At 30.3% G+C, this 15806-nt stretch overlaps 2 protein-coding genes across 3 annotated transcripts; one reads left to right on the top strand and one right to left on the bottom strand.

Annotated features, from left to right (window-relative positions):
• Positions 1-20: 20 nt before the first annotated feature.
• On the bottom strand, positions 21-2944 carry LOC123903609 (ethylene-responsive transcription factor ERF110-like). Its single transcript, XM_045953282.1, has 2 exons — positions 1962-2944; positions 21-1226 (listed from the first exon to the last, which is right to left on the bottom strand). The coding sequence occupies exons 1-2, from the start codon at positions 2278-2280 to the stop codon at positions 442-444; spliced, it is 1104 nt and encodes a 367-aa protein (XP_045809238.1). The 5' UTR covers positions 2281-2944; the 3' UTR covers positions 21-441.
• A 10229-nt stretch (positions 2945-13173) lies between these two features.
• Positions 13174-15529, top strand: LOC123903583. 2 transcript variants are annotated; one of them, XM_045953281.1, is made up of 2 exons: positions 13174-13462; positions 14756-15529. In XM_045953281.1, exon 2 carries the CDS (start codon positions 14826-14828, stop codon positions 15189-15191), a length of 366 nt encoding a protein of 121 aa, XP_045809237.1. In that variant the 5' UTR covers positions 13174-13462; positions 14756-14825; the 3' UTR covers positions 15192-15529. The 2 variants fall into 2 exon arrangements, with proteins under 2 accessions (XP_045809237.1, XP_045809236.1); XM_045953280.1 differs by having other exon boundaries at positions 13175-13462; positions 14782-15529.
• Positions 15530-15806: the final 277 nt, after the last annotated feature.

Here is a 15806-nt window from a genome sequence, read left to right as displayed (position 1 = left end):
GAATATTTTAAACCTGATATTTTTAATTTTAAAAAAGACTTTAAAAAATTTGGATTGTTTTTTTTTATACAAACAAGGGACCAAGAAGTCCTAAACTTTGATTAAATTTATTGAGCTAATAATCCTAACTTGTCCCAAACCTAATGTGATTTAGACCTTAGACCACAAAATAGGTTACCTAACTTAGTTCTACCCCTAAATTCTACTACATTTTATCATCACTCAATCTTCAATTATTTTAATCCCAATAGCATAAACAAATAACCAAACCTACATAATGAATTCAATGAACTCAATCAAAAAGGAAATAAATAAAATAAAATAAAGAGACCTTGTTTTTGTGGAATTGTTTGCAACTATGTTAAAAGAAATAAAAAATAGTATTAAAAAAATTAAAATATGAAAAATAAAGTTATGTATATTGAATATTCCATAATATTATCAACCAGAAGAAGGTGGTGGAGGAGGAGGAGGATGATGATAGCCACCAGTATCTGACCATGAAGGTGGAAAATGGGACCCACCAGGGCCACCACCATATCCTCCGCTGTGAGATTGATCTTCCGGTGGCCGGAAAAACTCCATTTGCTGACCAGGAAACAGGGGAAGTGAAACAGAGGCTAGTTGACTTGAAGGTGAAAATGGAGTTGGAGATGATGAAGAAGACAAAGAAAGCGATGGCATAGGCGATAACAATGAAGAAGACGAATGTATCGATGGCATTTGTGATTCATAAAACCATTGCTCAAGTCCTTGAAAATCACCTGAACCTTTTAGAATCTGTGAATATTGATAATAGTCTCTTAACAAATCAGAAGTTCCTTGAAATTGAACAAAAGGTTGTTGTGTTTGTATCTGCATTTGCTGTGGCTGTTGTGGTGGTGCTGGAGAATAAAGGGTTGTCGGAAAATTAGATACGGTTGAAGTATTTGCCGGAAAATTTGGTCTTGTTGATGTAACATTTTCAGGGAAGTTGAGTTTTGCTCTGTTTCCTCTGAATCTTAATGCAGCTTCATCGTAAGCTCTTGCTGCCGCTTCTGCTGTGTCGAATGTTCCAAGCCATACTCTTGCTGCTTTGTGTGGATCGCGAATTTCTGCTGCCCATTTTCCCCATGGTCTCTGTCTTACTCCTCTGTATCTTCGTCTTTTCTCTCCGGTTTCTTCTTCATTTGTTGCCGCCGATTGTGTTGCAGTGCTTGTACTTGTAGGTGTAGTTGCTTCTGTTGCTGTTTTCAAATAAAATAAGCATAAGCTACGTAGATATTTGGATTGTTGTACAAAATAAAAATGTTATAATGACATATATATGTTGAACAATTTGAACTAAACAAAGATTTTTTCCATTTCCAATACTATTTTATAGCCTATTGTATACCGAGTATATTTTATTTATATTTTTACTTCTAAAGAGTCTATCGGTGAAATTCAAATCTGAAGTAATAAGAAGTGGAGAATTGCGAGTTTGAACCCACGCTCCAACATGTCAGATATCCATATAATTTTTTATGATCTAAGTTCTAATTACGGAACACATAAGTTTATTTTTTTTTTGCATTGTCAATAAAAATTGCAATATCCATGCAATCTAAGCTACAACATCAAAGTTCTTTATGGTTCCGCGTGACGTCAAGTACTTTGACTTCAAGTACTTTTTTCTATAATCAAATGCCAGTGGTTAGTTTATTAAAAAGGTAACTCTTGCGCTCCAGAATTCGAACCCTGAAACTCCTTTTTTGCCCTTCAACATCCCAACCCATACAAAGAGAGCTACACCTTTTGGACAATAGTGTTGCACTTAGAATAACATGTTTTAGACATGTGAAATTGAAGGAACTACTAATACTAGTGTACATAGATTGTATAATTTACCATATTTAAAAAACAAAGTTGAATAATTTTTTTGGTGGCATGATTAAATATAGAAAAAATGTTTACATAAAATGAAAGCAAAGCAATTGAACCTGATGATGATGAGTTTCCCTGTGAAGTAGGTAATCTAAAATCAGCAATATTTCTATGAATTGTATTCATATCTTGATGAGAAGAAGAAGCACCAACACCAACACCAACACCAACTGAATCATTTTCTTCACGCCCTCTTTTGTGTCCAACCCATGATGATGATGAACTAGAAGAATACATACGAGGAGAATTAGAACTAGAAGAGACAGGAACAAAACCTGACATCATCATAGGAAAATAACCACTTCCTTGCTGCTGGACCCACTCATTTTGGGCCTGGCCCAGCCCATGAGTTGTACTAGTCGGTGGACAAGACATTGCCACCTCTTCATACTTCTGTTTGTTCAATCCATGTATCCTAGAAGCTTCTTCTTTTTCTTCTCCTTCTTCCTTATCACCACCATGTTCCTCCTTCAACCTCACAAACTTTCCTAAATCTCTTTGGTCCGCCACCGTTATATCAATCACATGTAACAACCTTAATAACTCTGTTTTGTTATTATGTAACAAAATCTCATCAAATTAAGAAACAAAATCATATAACTAAAGTCTAATATATGAGGTTTACGGCTCTATGATGATGATGATTTTGGATTGAAACATATAAGAGACGTTTAGACTGAAAATTACTTGTGGTGGCAAAATTGAAACTGAGTAGGTTCACCACCCTCTCTGCAAATCTTTACTAGTGTCGGTTTCTTTTTCTAAAATAGTGGAGAAAGAAAGAGAGAAAAAGAAACAGTTATCATTTTTGAATTGAATTCTATCTTCATATGGAGTCAAAAACAAGCATATATATAATAATATGTGCGCACACACACACGTACTAAGATGTCTTGATTTTGACCGGTTTGTGTTTTTGGATAAAGATTTAGTTGAGTGTTTATAAGTGTAGAATGTGTGGTTGGATTGGATCATGATTTTTCCGTCGTTATTTCGATAACTATTAATGAGAAGATATTGTATTTGTCTTCGCATTAATAGTTTTGGCTTTGAACCGGAGACTATATATATATATATATATCCTTTTAATGCATAAGGTTCAACACAAATACTAACTTTAGTATCGAAAATGTCTGCATATACAACCCCTTTCACCACCACCTTACTAGAGAGGAGTACCACCTACTACGTCGATTCTGATCAGGTAAGAAATAAGATTAACTACTAGACCAAAATAAAAAATGTTAAACTAATCTCATATAAATTATAAAAATATTACTCCTTGTAAGCATAATTCAATTGATGAGTACATCGCTTTATATACACAAAGGTAGAGTTTGACTTCATAATTCTCTACTTATTTATTTCAAATGGTGACTTTTTAGCCACCGAACTATTTGAGAAAAAAAGTTTATAAAAATATTAGTCCGACTAGAATGGGTCAAGTGGTAAGAAATTTGGAGCTTTAATAAGTGGTTATCAAGGGTTTAATTCATAATTATTGCGTATGAAGAAAATCCGATTAAAAGATGATAACTCACTTTATATGTCTCACACATTCTCCAACAAAAATTTATCATCTACTAAAAGTTATGAAGACTCCAGACTTATAATATGATAACATAATTTTTTTTAATAAAATATCAGTATCAAGTATTTCTAGAGAGTTTCTAAGTGTCGTAATATGATATCATTTTTATGTAATAATTCTTATGTCGAATTTGTTAGGAGAGATGCTAATATGGTTACTCATAACTTTATAACTTTATGTACTATGCCAATTCTCAACTTTATCATGACATTCCTATGTGTATTGATCCTTTAATGATATGAATTAGTTTTCCATTGTCAAAAAAAGTATTTCTAGAGAGCTTAATAAGCTTAAAATAAACTTATATCAATGTTAAATTATTTCAAACAGAGTCTTAATTGTGTTGGAGCAAACGAAGTGTGGCTAGTCCATAAATATCTATATATAGTGGATGATAAGTGAAAAATAAAGGTACAAATGAGGCCAAACGTAAGTCATATAAAATATGTAAGAGTGAATGTTACAGATTTGCTTAAATACAAAAAGTAAAAATAAAGATAAGGGTTAAGCCGTAAACAGATGTGGATTAGGTTGGGAATAATCCTTCTTTTGCTGATCAAGTGTTCATTTGGGTTTGTCTTTGTCAAAGCAATTTGCATTTAAAAAAGGTGAAAGAATCGTTTGAAATTCAATTAATTAATTTTATATTTAGTTGAGATAAATTTCTAACAAATTGAAAAGCTTGGAAATCAAAACACGGCTCTAAAAGGAGGGCAATTTCATGCATAGGTTATCAACAATACTGTTTTTTTAATGGCAACAATACTGTTTTATTAAATTTATATACTAAATAATTTAGTTGGTAAGAACGTCGTATTTTAAATATTCCAACCAATAAAACTCACAAACAATAAAGTGCAAAGTATGGTTTCGACTCATATAATGTATTTCAAGTCAGTTATTTTAGTCAAATGTATTTTAAATCGTATGGTTAATAGAGTTGCGTAAGTTGACAACTTAGGAGGATACTATGTGAAAGTTTTAGAAGAAATTAACTCAAAATTTAATAAAAAAGAATCAATTTGTGTTGATATCAATAACATAAGGGACCAACTTAAAACTTTTTAAAAATAAGGGACCAAATTGAAACATAAAATAAACATAAGGAACTAAATAGGGAGTTAAGTCATATTTTAAAATAATTGAAAAAAAAAACAATTATATTATTTTAAAAAATTTTAAATTAATTCCTTAAAAAAAATTAGCTAACACTTGTTTTTTTTTTTGGGGTCAAGTAACTTCGGTTTTTGCATATTATAGAGGAGTGCAGCTTTGCTCCATTTTCTTAAACTCATTTTTCTCATTTTTGAGATAATGACCTTATCAACTGAGTTATGTTAACAGGAACCACTAACCCTCATTGTTAATCCCTTCTAATATTAATTTTGAGCATGCTCCGCTGCTAGTTGACCCATATATTATTCTTTAGTTTCTGTTGAATTATTTATGAATCGGTCGGGATGATCCTTATACTGAACCCATCATTGAACAAGAAAATGATGTTCCCCATACTTGGTTCTTACCTTTGACTTTGCTCTTAAGTAATATTCATGATTGAATAATATTTTAATGAATTAAATTTAAATAAGTTTTAATAATATATGTCAAATATTTTAGATTTAAACATAGAAAACTAACAGTTTTACCAAATTTATTTATAAATTATACTAACATATATTTTAAGGATATATATATATATATATATATATATAGAAAATTTACAATAATAATATCAAGAAAAATATTTTTTAAAAGTTGAATGTAAAAATTTTAAGAAAATATTTTTACATTTGACGCATAAATATGTATTTTAAGGCATGTGTTATTCACATCAACATACATGTATGTTCTCCTCATATTTGAGATCGCAATGATATGATGATATTGGACGGATTAATTACCCAACGAATTTTAAATATGTTATATTATTATCTTTAGATTCCAATTGTGGAGATCATTGGGGTTGATTGTCATGCCTCACATTAATCGTTCTTTTATATAAAGAAAGAGATTAAAAATTACTATTGAAAAAGTCTCATATTGTTTAGTGTGGTGAAGCAAAGGGGAAACCAAGGTTATATATTGGACATATGTTCTTTGTTTTTAGATGCACTAGACATAAACACTTTAAGTTTATATCTAACATTTTATTTTTCTCTTATACTCTTGTGTTAGAGCGTTGTGAGATGTAGTTAGATATTTGGTTTGGAGAGTGTGAATGTATCTGAAGTCGTGAGATGGTTGAAAATAATCTATGTATTGTAACAATTTTCGCATGGTGTTTGAAGTTTCTACATATTAATTTTGCGTTCTTGTTGTTTTATTTTCTCTCTGACTTTTTCCAACAATAACATATTACTAAACTATTCAATCAAGAATGAAATTCTACTCTCCCTATAAATAAATTAACTCAAAGCTAAACATTAACATGATCAACAACCACAACCACTTTTTCCAAATAACTTCTAATTGAAAATTATGTTTCTTTAACCAAGAGCATTGTGAATTTGTGATGACACATATATCTTCCGACTTAATTAAAAGTTTTGAGAATCGTACGTTTAGACATGTATTAACTTTAAAACTCACTTTTATAAAAAGTTTGTTGTTCATTTGGGCTCCACAAAGCTCAAAAGATTAATCTCTGCATGCAAATTATACCTGATTTACCTATAATAAAAAATAAAAATTATACTTCTTTCATGTAATCAACTAAATTTAAATAAAATAATCAAAATAATTTCAACTAAATATTAATTTACCTTTCTTATTTTTTAAATATTTCGTTGATGATATTTTGTTAGGCACTAGTCAATTATAAATGGTTGTGCATTAGTGCTTATTCATGCATTACTCTGTTTCTAAGTGCCGTCCATTTTATCATCTTTATGGAATCATGAAATGACCATTAATTTAAAAACTCTTAATTGATCTAATCTAAATTATCTTAACCCTTAAAGCACTTCCTAAAACAGAGAGGCACTACCCTGTTTGATAGACAAAGTAGCCAAACAATGTTTTCCAACTTGAAGGATGCAAAATGGGTGGTACAACCAAACCAAACATTCATGCTTATGGACCCTTTTCTTTTCCCTCTCCATTGAAGCTTAGGGTGACCAAAAAAAAATCATATCCTTCACCACCAATTTATTTGTCACCAAACTTGATTATAATTGCATCGGTGTTCAATTACGATTCTTTAATTTGTCATATCGTGTTTAATATTTTTTAAATAAAATTTTATCTTGTTTCAATTCTTTAATTACCTATTTTTTTTAGTGATAACAATTACTTTATTTAAGATTTTATTTATCTCGTAGTAAAACTTTAAATTATTGGAGACCATTGTTTTTTTATCTTTCAATAAATCAGTGATATCCTCCGCGCGTAATTGCAGAGATTAATCCATTCGAGATAAAATATTTAAGAAGCAACAAATACGGCTAGAATATTTAAGAAGTAAGATTAAAGAGAGATATATGAGTGGATGATTTACCATAAAAGACTCGATAATATGGAAGAGAAATCCAAAATATGAGGCACCACCTACGACGTACAATTACATTCTTTTTTTTTTGTATTAACCTCTGGTTTCAAGGAGAAGGGATTCCGAAGTTCCGCCGCGAAGCAAGTAAAGTCTGGCAAAAAAATTGTTCCCACCAAGAATCGAACTCAAATTCTTCCAACGATTCGTTCTAGAGGGAGCTCATTATAACCTATTGAGTTCAATGTCTTAGTTTACAACAATCACATTTTACTTACTACACAAATTTAGCCGAATAACATCAGTCAAAAATATTTGTAGGTCACGTTTATGACTAATAAGATTATAGTCTCTAAATACTTGTCTATGACGCAATGAAAACATTCTTTCTTCGAGAATAATTCTATAGAGTCTATAAAACCTATCCAAAAATCAATAAGAGACTAAAAAGAATTAAAAACAAAACATATATAAATTGGTCGGTTTGACAAAAGGAATTGAGTTGTTCATTGAGTGAGGTATTGAACATGCTTTTCATGTGAGAAAATTGCAAAAGACACTACAGATCTACATCACTAACTGGGCTAGTGAAAATATACCCCCAATCTCGCAAGCACATAATCAAATACGTAGGATCAAATGCAAATTATAATCGACGAAATTTTCTCATCTCACCCACTCATTTTCTCCCCTACCCTCCTAACAATTCGGAAAATGTTTTCCGAATTTTTTATAGTGTAAATTTTACACTAAAAAAACAGTTCGGAATGTATTTTCCGAATTTTTTTGCGTGTTAGAGAAGTAGGCGAGAAAGTGAGTGGGTGGGATGAGAAAATTTCATAGTCGACTTATGCGGCCCAACACAACACTAAATCCTAAACTACAATGTTTCAATATCTTTTGTCAAATTTATTTTCCAATATTCTACTATATCTATTATTTGTTGGAGAGTTCTAACTTCGAATAAACACCAGAAGTAACAACATATTAATGCTTTAAAACTATAAGAGATGAATATGTTACATCTTCACTCAAAATCTTAATACACCGATTAGGTATATATATATATATATATATATATATATATATATATATATATATATATATATATATATATGAATCACCTTGTCTGTGTTTGCATGTCTCATTTGTCTTGTTCGCCAATTATAATGTATTGTTTTCAATTCTAATTTTTAAAAATATTTTATGGACTAAATTAAACAACATTAACCAAAAACGAAAAAAAAAATATTACTATATTTGCAAGGGTTAAAAGTAAAATTATAATTTTGCATAGACTAAATATAAGTAATATACTTATTGAAACTAAAAATAAATTAGTTAAAAGAAAAATGGGAAGACAAAAAGTTAGACAAACACACAATTAAGGGTATTGTCCAAAAATATTGGAATCTTAAAGTATGTAATTAACTTAAAAGAGAATGGGGTGATTGAGTAGGTTAGGTGGGTGTAAGTGATGGAATTTGGACAAGTTCAATGGTCATGTGTGAAAGTATCTCAAAATGAGCCCAAAAGGGATACCAATCAAGAAAATTTCTCATCCCACCTACCTACTTTCTCACCACACCCCTGAAAATTCCATTTTTGCCCTTGGTCAAAAAATTCGGAACGTGTTTTCCGAATTTTTTTAGTTCAAATTTGGAAAAAATTCGGAAAACACATTCCGAAGTTGTTTTTAAAGGCAAAAAAAATTTGGAAAACGCGATCCGAATTTTCTGACCAAGGGCAAAAATGGAATTTTCAAGGGTGTGGTGAGAAAGTGGGTAGTTGGATGAGAAATTTTCTATAATCAAATCAACGATGATTAATCTAAAATCATCACAAAACGTACGTGGAGGCAAGCCAAACAGCCAATACCAAGACATTATGAATGGATCAACGTTACAACGTATAACATGTCTTATTTTTTCTGTTAATATTAAATTTTAAATTATGTTTAGAGTACTAATTATTAACAAAACTCTAGGTAGCAAATATAATTCTCAACATATTAAAGCAGTAAACATTGACATAAAAGAAAATTTGATTACTCATTGAGATACCCTAAAGCCGTTGAATCATTCAAAATGGTACATGCTTTACACATTCAAACTATATTTGGCCGCAAAAAGAAAGTGTAAAGAGAAAAAAGAGATGAAAAATTAGTTAAATTGACATGCATATGAGAAAAACGAGGCAAAGGAAAAAAAGTATGTGTGACATATCTCCCTTTGATAGACGAAATGGAAAAATCATTGAAAATTCACACACACACAAAGTGGAGGGACCGGAGTTCGAACTCCGGTCATGACGTCCGACATTAGCAATTTCGACATTTCTGTCAATTGAGCTGAAATATGTGGATTACGTATCTCTCTTTATATTTGGGTTTTTTGTTAGGTGTATCGAAGTTTGGTTGGTTGTATCATATCATATTTTTATTTTATTTTGAAATAGATTCACATTTTTAATAGATTTCGTCTCTAAAGTTTTGATACCCAATTAAACTATAAAGCATTGAAGGAATTACTTTTTTTTTATTGGACTAATTTATTTGATTTGAAAGAAAACAAGAACACATAAATATTACTATCATTTTTAAAATGACACAAATATTCCCGTTACTAAAAATAATAATATAACAAAATTAGGGAAAAAAAATTGTACGTGTTTACCAAAGGTCATATTAAATATCGATTCTCAATTAGTTAATGCATGCTTAGTTTACTTGTGTCACAAGTAAACAGCTAGTTGATAGTTAATCTAGTTAAACATAATTGTTTGTAGTTATGTTAGTTAGTTTGTTGTAACTAGATTTTTTATAGTTGCAAAGTAATTATAGTTAGTGAAAATTACTTGAAATATAAATATGTATAAATGGTGTGGAATAAAAAAAAAAATTGATATTCTTGCGCCAACAATTAACATCAAGAGTCTCATTCATATTCAAGCTCATCTATCAATCTTTGATGGAAAGAATTACAAACAAAAATAAGTGGTAAAAAGTAAAACACTTAAATAATTCTCTACATATAATTGAAAAATATTATGTAACATTTATTGTGAAATAGAGGGAGTGCCACACTACTAGTATTAGTATAGATATCTCATTTGACTTTAAAAACATTTAATTTCATTTTTGAAAAAAGTAGTTGTCACCAGACAATAATATTCCAGAGTCGTTGAGTAGACAAAGCCATTTGTTGAATTTCTTCCCATCATTATTCAATATTCAAATTTGTTAACTCATTCAATCAATATTCAAATGAAAGAAAAAATGAAATCAAACAATAAATATCAATTTGATTGATTGTTAAAGAAACAAACGAAAAATAAGAACGAGGAAGCAAAAATATGAGACTTGTCTTTTGTCTCTTTCTATAGCATGTCAAAACAAAAGCTTGTGTGAGTATTAAGTGCAATTAAAACCGAACCAGACACATGAATTGAGGAAGGAAAAGGAAGGGGACAACAAAAAAAGAAGTGTGAGACATCATTAGTTTAAGGCGTCCATTTTGATAATTTTAGGATTAATTAACTCCAAATTTTAAATTATCAAGGTCATCTTTCTCCGAAAACCAGAGAATTAATAAAAAAAATTTGGATCTTGCTAACGAGTGTCATCTTTCTTCGAAAACCAGAGAATTAATAATAAATTTTTGGATCTTGCAAACGAGTGTCTCCGGAACACTTTTAAGTATTCTATTTAAAGAAACTTTTTATTCAAAAAATTAAATATTTTTCAATGTGTTTACTTTACGCATTCCCATAAAAATTCTATAAAACACTTATTTAAGGTTTTAAAGAGTGTCTCGAAGACACTCGTTAGCATTTGCCTAAATTCTTTTATGAAGAAAAGAAGAAAACCAATATAATATTTTCATAAAGGAAAAAGATTAGATTATAAGCTCAAATTGATGGATTTAAAATATTTTGACCTTAAAAAATGACAGAAAATTTGAACCAAAAAAAAAAAGATAGAAAATTATTTAAATCGTTGTTTGAACCATAGTGCTTTTTACCAGTATAAAGTTATAAAACAAGAATTTGTTATAAGGTGATTGGTTCATGCATTATTAGAACCTCTTTGAGACTCTCTAAACCCGTTCATTATCTACCCTTCGGCCTATACAAGACTTCTGTACATAGAGTCATGATACCAACTTTAAAAAGTGGGTATAGTGGTAAAAAAGAGACAGAGAAATATTTGGTCAGACACGACACCAAATATTACACATATACATTAAAAATAATTAAAGAAAAATGATTAAAATAATATTCATTGATGTGATTATTTTATTTCTCTTTTAAATTTTTTTATTTATGTATGTGTGCCTAAATAATGCATTTGCCTAAATATCTCCAGAGAGACACTCTATTCTGTCATCTTAAAAAAATTATAAAAAAAAAAAGAAACTTAAATAACTTATCGGTTAGTCTCCTCCAATATATATATATATATATATATATATATATATATATATATATATATATATATATATATATATATATATATATGCCATTTTCATCAAAATATTCACCATGGTGGAAATCAACGTTAATGGTCACAATGTAACAAGGTAACTAGAAAAGTAACGGTGCAACAAGTTATAAACATTTTTTACAATGCAACAAGTTAGAAACTTAAATAACTTATTTGTTACCTAAAAAACTTAAATGGCTTACTTGTCACCTGAAAAATTTAAAGACCTAATTGTTACAAATTCGAAACTCAAAGTACTTCGAAATATATTTTGCTTAAAAATTAAGTAAAGACTAAACTTAAAAAATTCTCATTTTATAAGGATAAAAAACATTTATTTTAACACTAAAATATACTCCAAGTTTTTTTTCTCTTTTGATAAGATATTCAAGGTTGCTAATTTACCTAACAATTTGTTTTTGAGGTAGTCTGTTTTATGTAGTATTAGAACTTTTATATGTTATTATCGGTTTATCTCGGTTGATAGAGATATTATATAATATAGGCTATAACTTCGACCCGTGCACCACACGTATCTAATTAGCTTAATATTCATAAAAAATATAATAATTGTAACATTAAAAATTAGTTCAACAATAAATTTAGAAAAGTTAAAAAAAAAATCAATTTAGAAAAATATTCATACAACAGAAATTGTGGTATATTACAAAATATTTCTTTATAGACTACATTGAAAGTCCTAGTCGTATGTCGATAATCAATACTTTTAATTTTTCTCTAGAAGTAACTCTTGAAATCACAACATACAACTGACCATGTGAAAACACTAGCGACGAAGATATATCTCAACATGCTTAAGAGATTGTCCTTAACTCTTATTAATAGTCATCGTAAAAGAAACGATTAAAGGAAATTGACTATGAAACTCTAATCACAAATATTACTTCCTAAAATAAATTTTCTTCAAGAACACGTTTTCTCATTCTTGTAATAATAAGTTTTGTTTCATTGCAAAATCCTAATTTTTTATTCAAATTTCTTAATAACATAAATGAAACTCTAACTTTAAGTCTCAAACTTGTGATTTAGAAGTCCCAACGTAGAAATTATGTTCAAAATTTTCGGAGCGTGAACATTATTCATTACCTGATCATCTACATCGTGTAAGATATATGTTATATCTTTCATATTTTGTAAAAGATGTGGATACGTGCTTTCACGATAATATAAGAGATGTTGTCATTCAAATTTATTAAAAAACAGGGTTAACATATTATATATTATGATTCCTAACTTTTATCATGATTGAAGCACATACTCTAGTGGTTGAAAGAATTTATTGTAAGCAAGTGATACAGGTTTGATTCCCATTATAGACAAATTTATATTTTTTTAAATATAAAGCTACAATAAAAAGAGAGGAAAAATGAGAAGAAAAAGAATTATGTTTACGGTTAGCCTTATGTTTACGGTTAGCCTTATGTTAACAAACTTATAATACAAAAAATAGAGATTTAGGTTTGAACTCCGACGTTTCACTAATTCATTTTAATAGTGAAATTTTTAGCTACTAGAATGCTTGGAGAAAAAAAAACTATATATCCAATATATGCAATTATAAAAAAACACACATCTACGTACAAAAGATTATTCTATGAATATTCATGCATAAAATGATTTTTTTTTTTTATATAATTAAAATGAAACAACAAGTTGAATATACTAGAAAAAAAGGATAAAATGAGTAAAAAAAAGCAGCAGTAAATAAAACAACAAAACCCCCCAAAAGCCAAAACCCTATGAAGAGATCAATGTATCGGAAACAACAAGTTTGAGTAGCACCTCCGATCTCAACGCAGCCGGAGTTCGTCGTCGCCCGTCACAAACACTCATCATTGTCAACATCAAGGTTTTTCTTTTCAGATTTCCTTTCCCTTTTCTTTAGCACACGTGAGAATGCGATTCCACTCCAAGTTGTGGCCGCTATAGCCTTCCCGCGAACTCAGTGCAATCACACAACTACGCCATTTTCATATCGGTAATGTCTCACTCAACTCTCTTAGACTGTTTGTGTTTGTGTCTGAATTTAGAATCACCAAATTCGTGATGTTTATTTTCATACCCACCAAGTGTTTGATGAAATGCATGTATTTTGTTTGATTGAATATTCAAGTTTAAATAGCATCATTTGATTTGCTAGTGTGAAATGACCAACTATACTTTGTTTTTCCTTTTGGGTGTCATGTCATCTACTAGAAGAGATTGGTATGGATGAGACTAGATTTTGTTTAAGTGATTTACTATGCAATTTGAATGCATTTGATAACATGTTTTCTTTGTTTTTTGATTTCTAATTTTTCTTATAGAGTTAAAGATGGCTCCTTTTACAATTTCAACATTGCCCTCTTCACCCACCCTTTTTGGACTGGGTGGAAAAAGCCTTTGCCAGTTCATTAAACGTGCTATTCTTCTCCCTATACTATCTTTCATTTTCTAAATGGACGGTGAAAACTAGGACTGTTCAAAAATAACTGCAAACCAAACCGAACTGTTGAACCGAACCGAACTGAAATTAACCGAACCAATTGCAGCAGTTCGTGAACCGAACCTATAACAAATACTTTGGGTCCAACACTGTTTATTATGATCACAAATACTTGGTACCAGATAATGGGTCGTTTTTTTGCCACTTCTCAATTCTCATGATCACAAATACTTTGGGACCAACACTGTTTATTATGATGTTATATTCATCCTTTAGGCTCTAGGTCTTTTTAGCACACTGTAATTTGGTTAGATCCTATAATTCTATAGTGGATATTTAAATCCGTTACAGAGTAATATTTTTCCATGCGAAGTTATGCTTTCACATCATTCATAAAATTCTAATGCTTTCCAATTTATCATAATTCCATGTACTCCTAATAGGAAAACAAGTTGTTATCTAACTGTTACCAAAGTAGATTTTGAAGTTGTTATCTAACTTTTTATATCAAGCAACTTGTATAGTGTCTTGCATTTTCTTGATCCAAATTATGGGAAATCCAGTATCACATTGACAGGGTGATATTCCTCATCATATAACAAACTTCGATGCACACCATGCTCAAAACTTACTTGTCTTCACCATATGGTCATGCCTTAAAACTAAAATGAAATTTTGGTCATCCAAGCATATGTTGCACCTGGTTTAACACACATGTGGTTTAGATATTCTCATTAGAGTTTAACTCTTGATGACTGAGGGCAGCCTTTGCATGTTACTCAACGCTTTGATGATATAGAATAAGGCTATTAATGTTATTCTCGTTTATTTTCTCGAATAATGCAGTACTTAAAGTATCATTGGTAGTGCAGTTTTTCTTTAAATTATCAATAGCTGGAACACTCAAGCCAAGGACATGGCAAATCAACCAAAAAATGAAAATCAGGAAGCACCAAGTTCTGCACCACTTATCCAGCAAACTGGTGAGGATCAACTAGTCAGTAGTACTTCTGCTGTGGGCTTTATAAATTCAATGGAACAGCGCTATCAAAAAATCAAAGAGCATGCAGAAACTTATCCATATGTATGGGCTTCCTATATTGTTGTATATGGTGGCTTTGGTCTCTGGACTGCCTATAGATGGAGAAAGCTTCGTAGGACAGAGGACAGTGTACGCACGCTTCAAGAAAGACTACGTAAGCTTGTTGAAGCTGAAAAATCTGGTGATTCGGCCAAAGTGGTTGAAAAGGGTTCCACATCTTCTGAGAAGCTTTCCAAATAGCCGACATTCCAATCTTCCTTACCAGTTACAAGAGCCAGGTAGTCTTGTTTACTGCCGCTGATATCACTTTCTTTACCATCAATGGTTGCAGATGGGTCTAAATAAGATAAGATTCTTTTGGCTCCTCTATTCAACTGAATCACTAGAGGAAGTCATCAACTATATCATCGTGCTGTGGACAATGTTAAAATTTGAATCTCATTTTTCCTTCCAAAGTTTTCAGGGTATTATTCTACCCAATCATTAGAAGTACTTTACTATGTAGCTAATTACTATTAAACACCATTATAAATTAGATGTTATTCCATTCTCCATTCTATATATTCCACTATTTGCTTTGTTTCATTCTCCATTAAATATACAAATGTAGTCCCACTTCCATTCCTCGTAGAGAGTGATTCATGAGGAATGGTGGTTCAATGGTTTTGGTCTTCAGTTGTTCATTGTTAGCATACTTTGAACTTTGGCAATCTATGCACAAATAGCATAAACAAGTTTTTTAAGTGTTCCCATCAATGATAACCCAAAGACAAATCGTTATCCTTCAAATTCATTCTAAATTGATCATGATTGCTTGGCGAAAGTCTTGAGAATGTTTCAACAAAGTGATAAATT

This window comes from Trifolium pratense, linkage group LG1, assembly GCF_020283565.1.
Source record: "Trifolium pratense cultivar HEN17-A07 linkage group LG1, ARS_RC_1.1, whole genome shotgun sequence".
In the NCBI taxonomy this organism is placed as follows: Eukaryota; Viridiplantae; Streptophyta; class Magnoliopsida; order Fabales; family Fabaceae; genus Trifolium; species Trifolium pratense.
The sequence above is the reverse complement of the archived record's forward strand: the minus strand, read 5'-3'. Positions and strand labels throughout refer to the sequence as shown.

What these genes read in the sequence shown, in the direction of transcription:
- LOC123903583 (XM_045953281.1), top strand. Translation starts at nt 14,826, where the DNA reads ATGGCAAATCAACCAAAAAATGAAAATCAGGAAGCACCAAGTTCTGCA.
- LOC123903609 (XM_045953282.1), bottom strand. Translation starts at nt 2,280, where the DNA reads ATGTCTTGTCCACCGACTAGTACAACTCATGGGCTGGGCCAGGCCCAA. An exon ending in GGGAAACTCATCATCATCAG is followed by an intron (nt 1,227 to 1,961) that starts GTTCAATTGCTT and finishes ATTTGAAAACAG; the next exon opens with CAACAGAAGCAACTACACCT.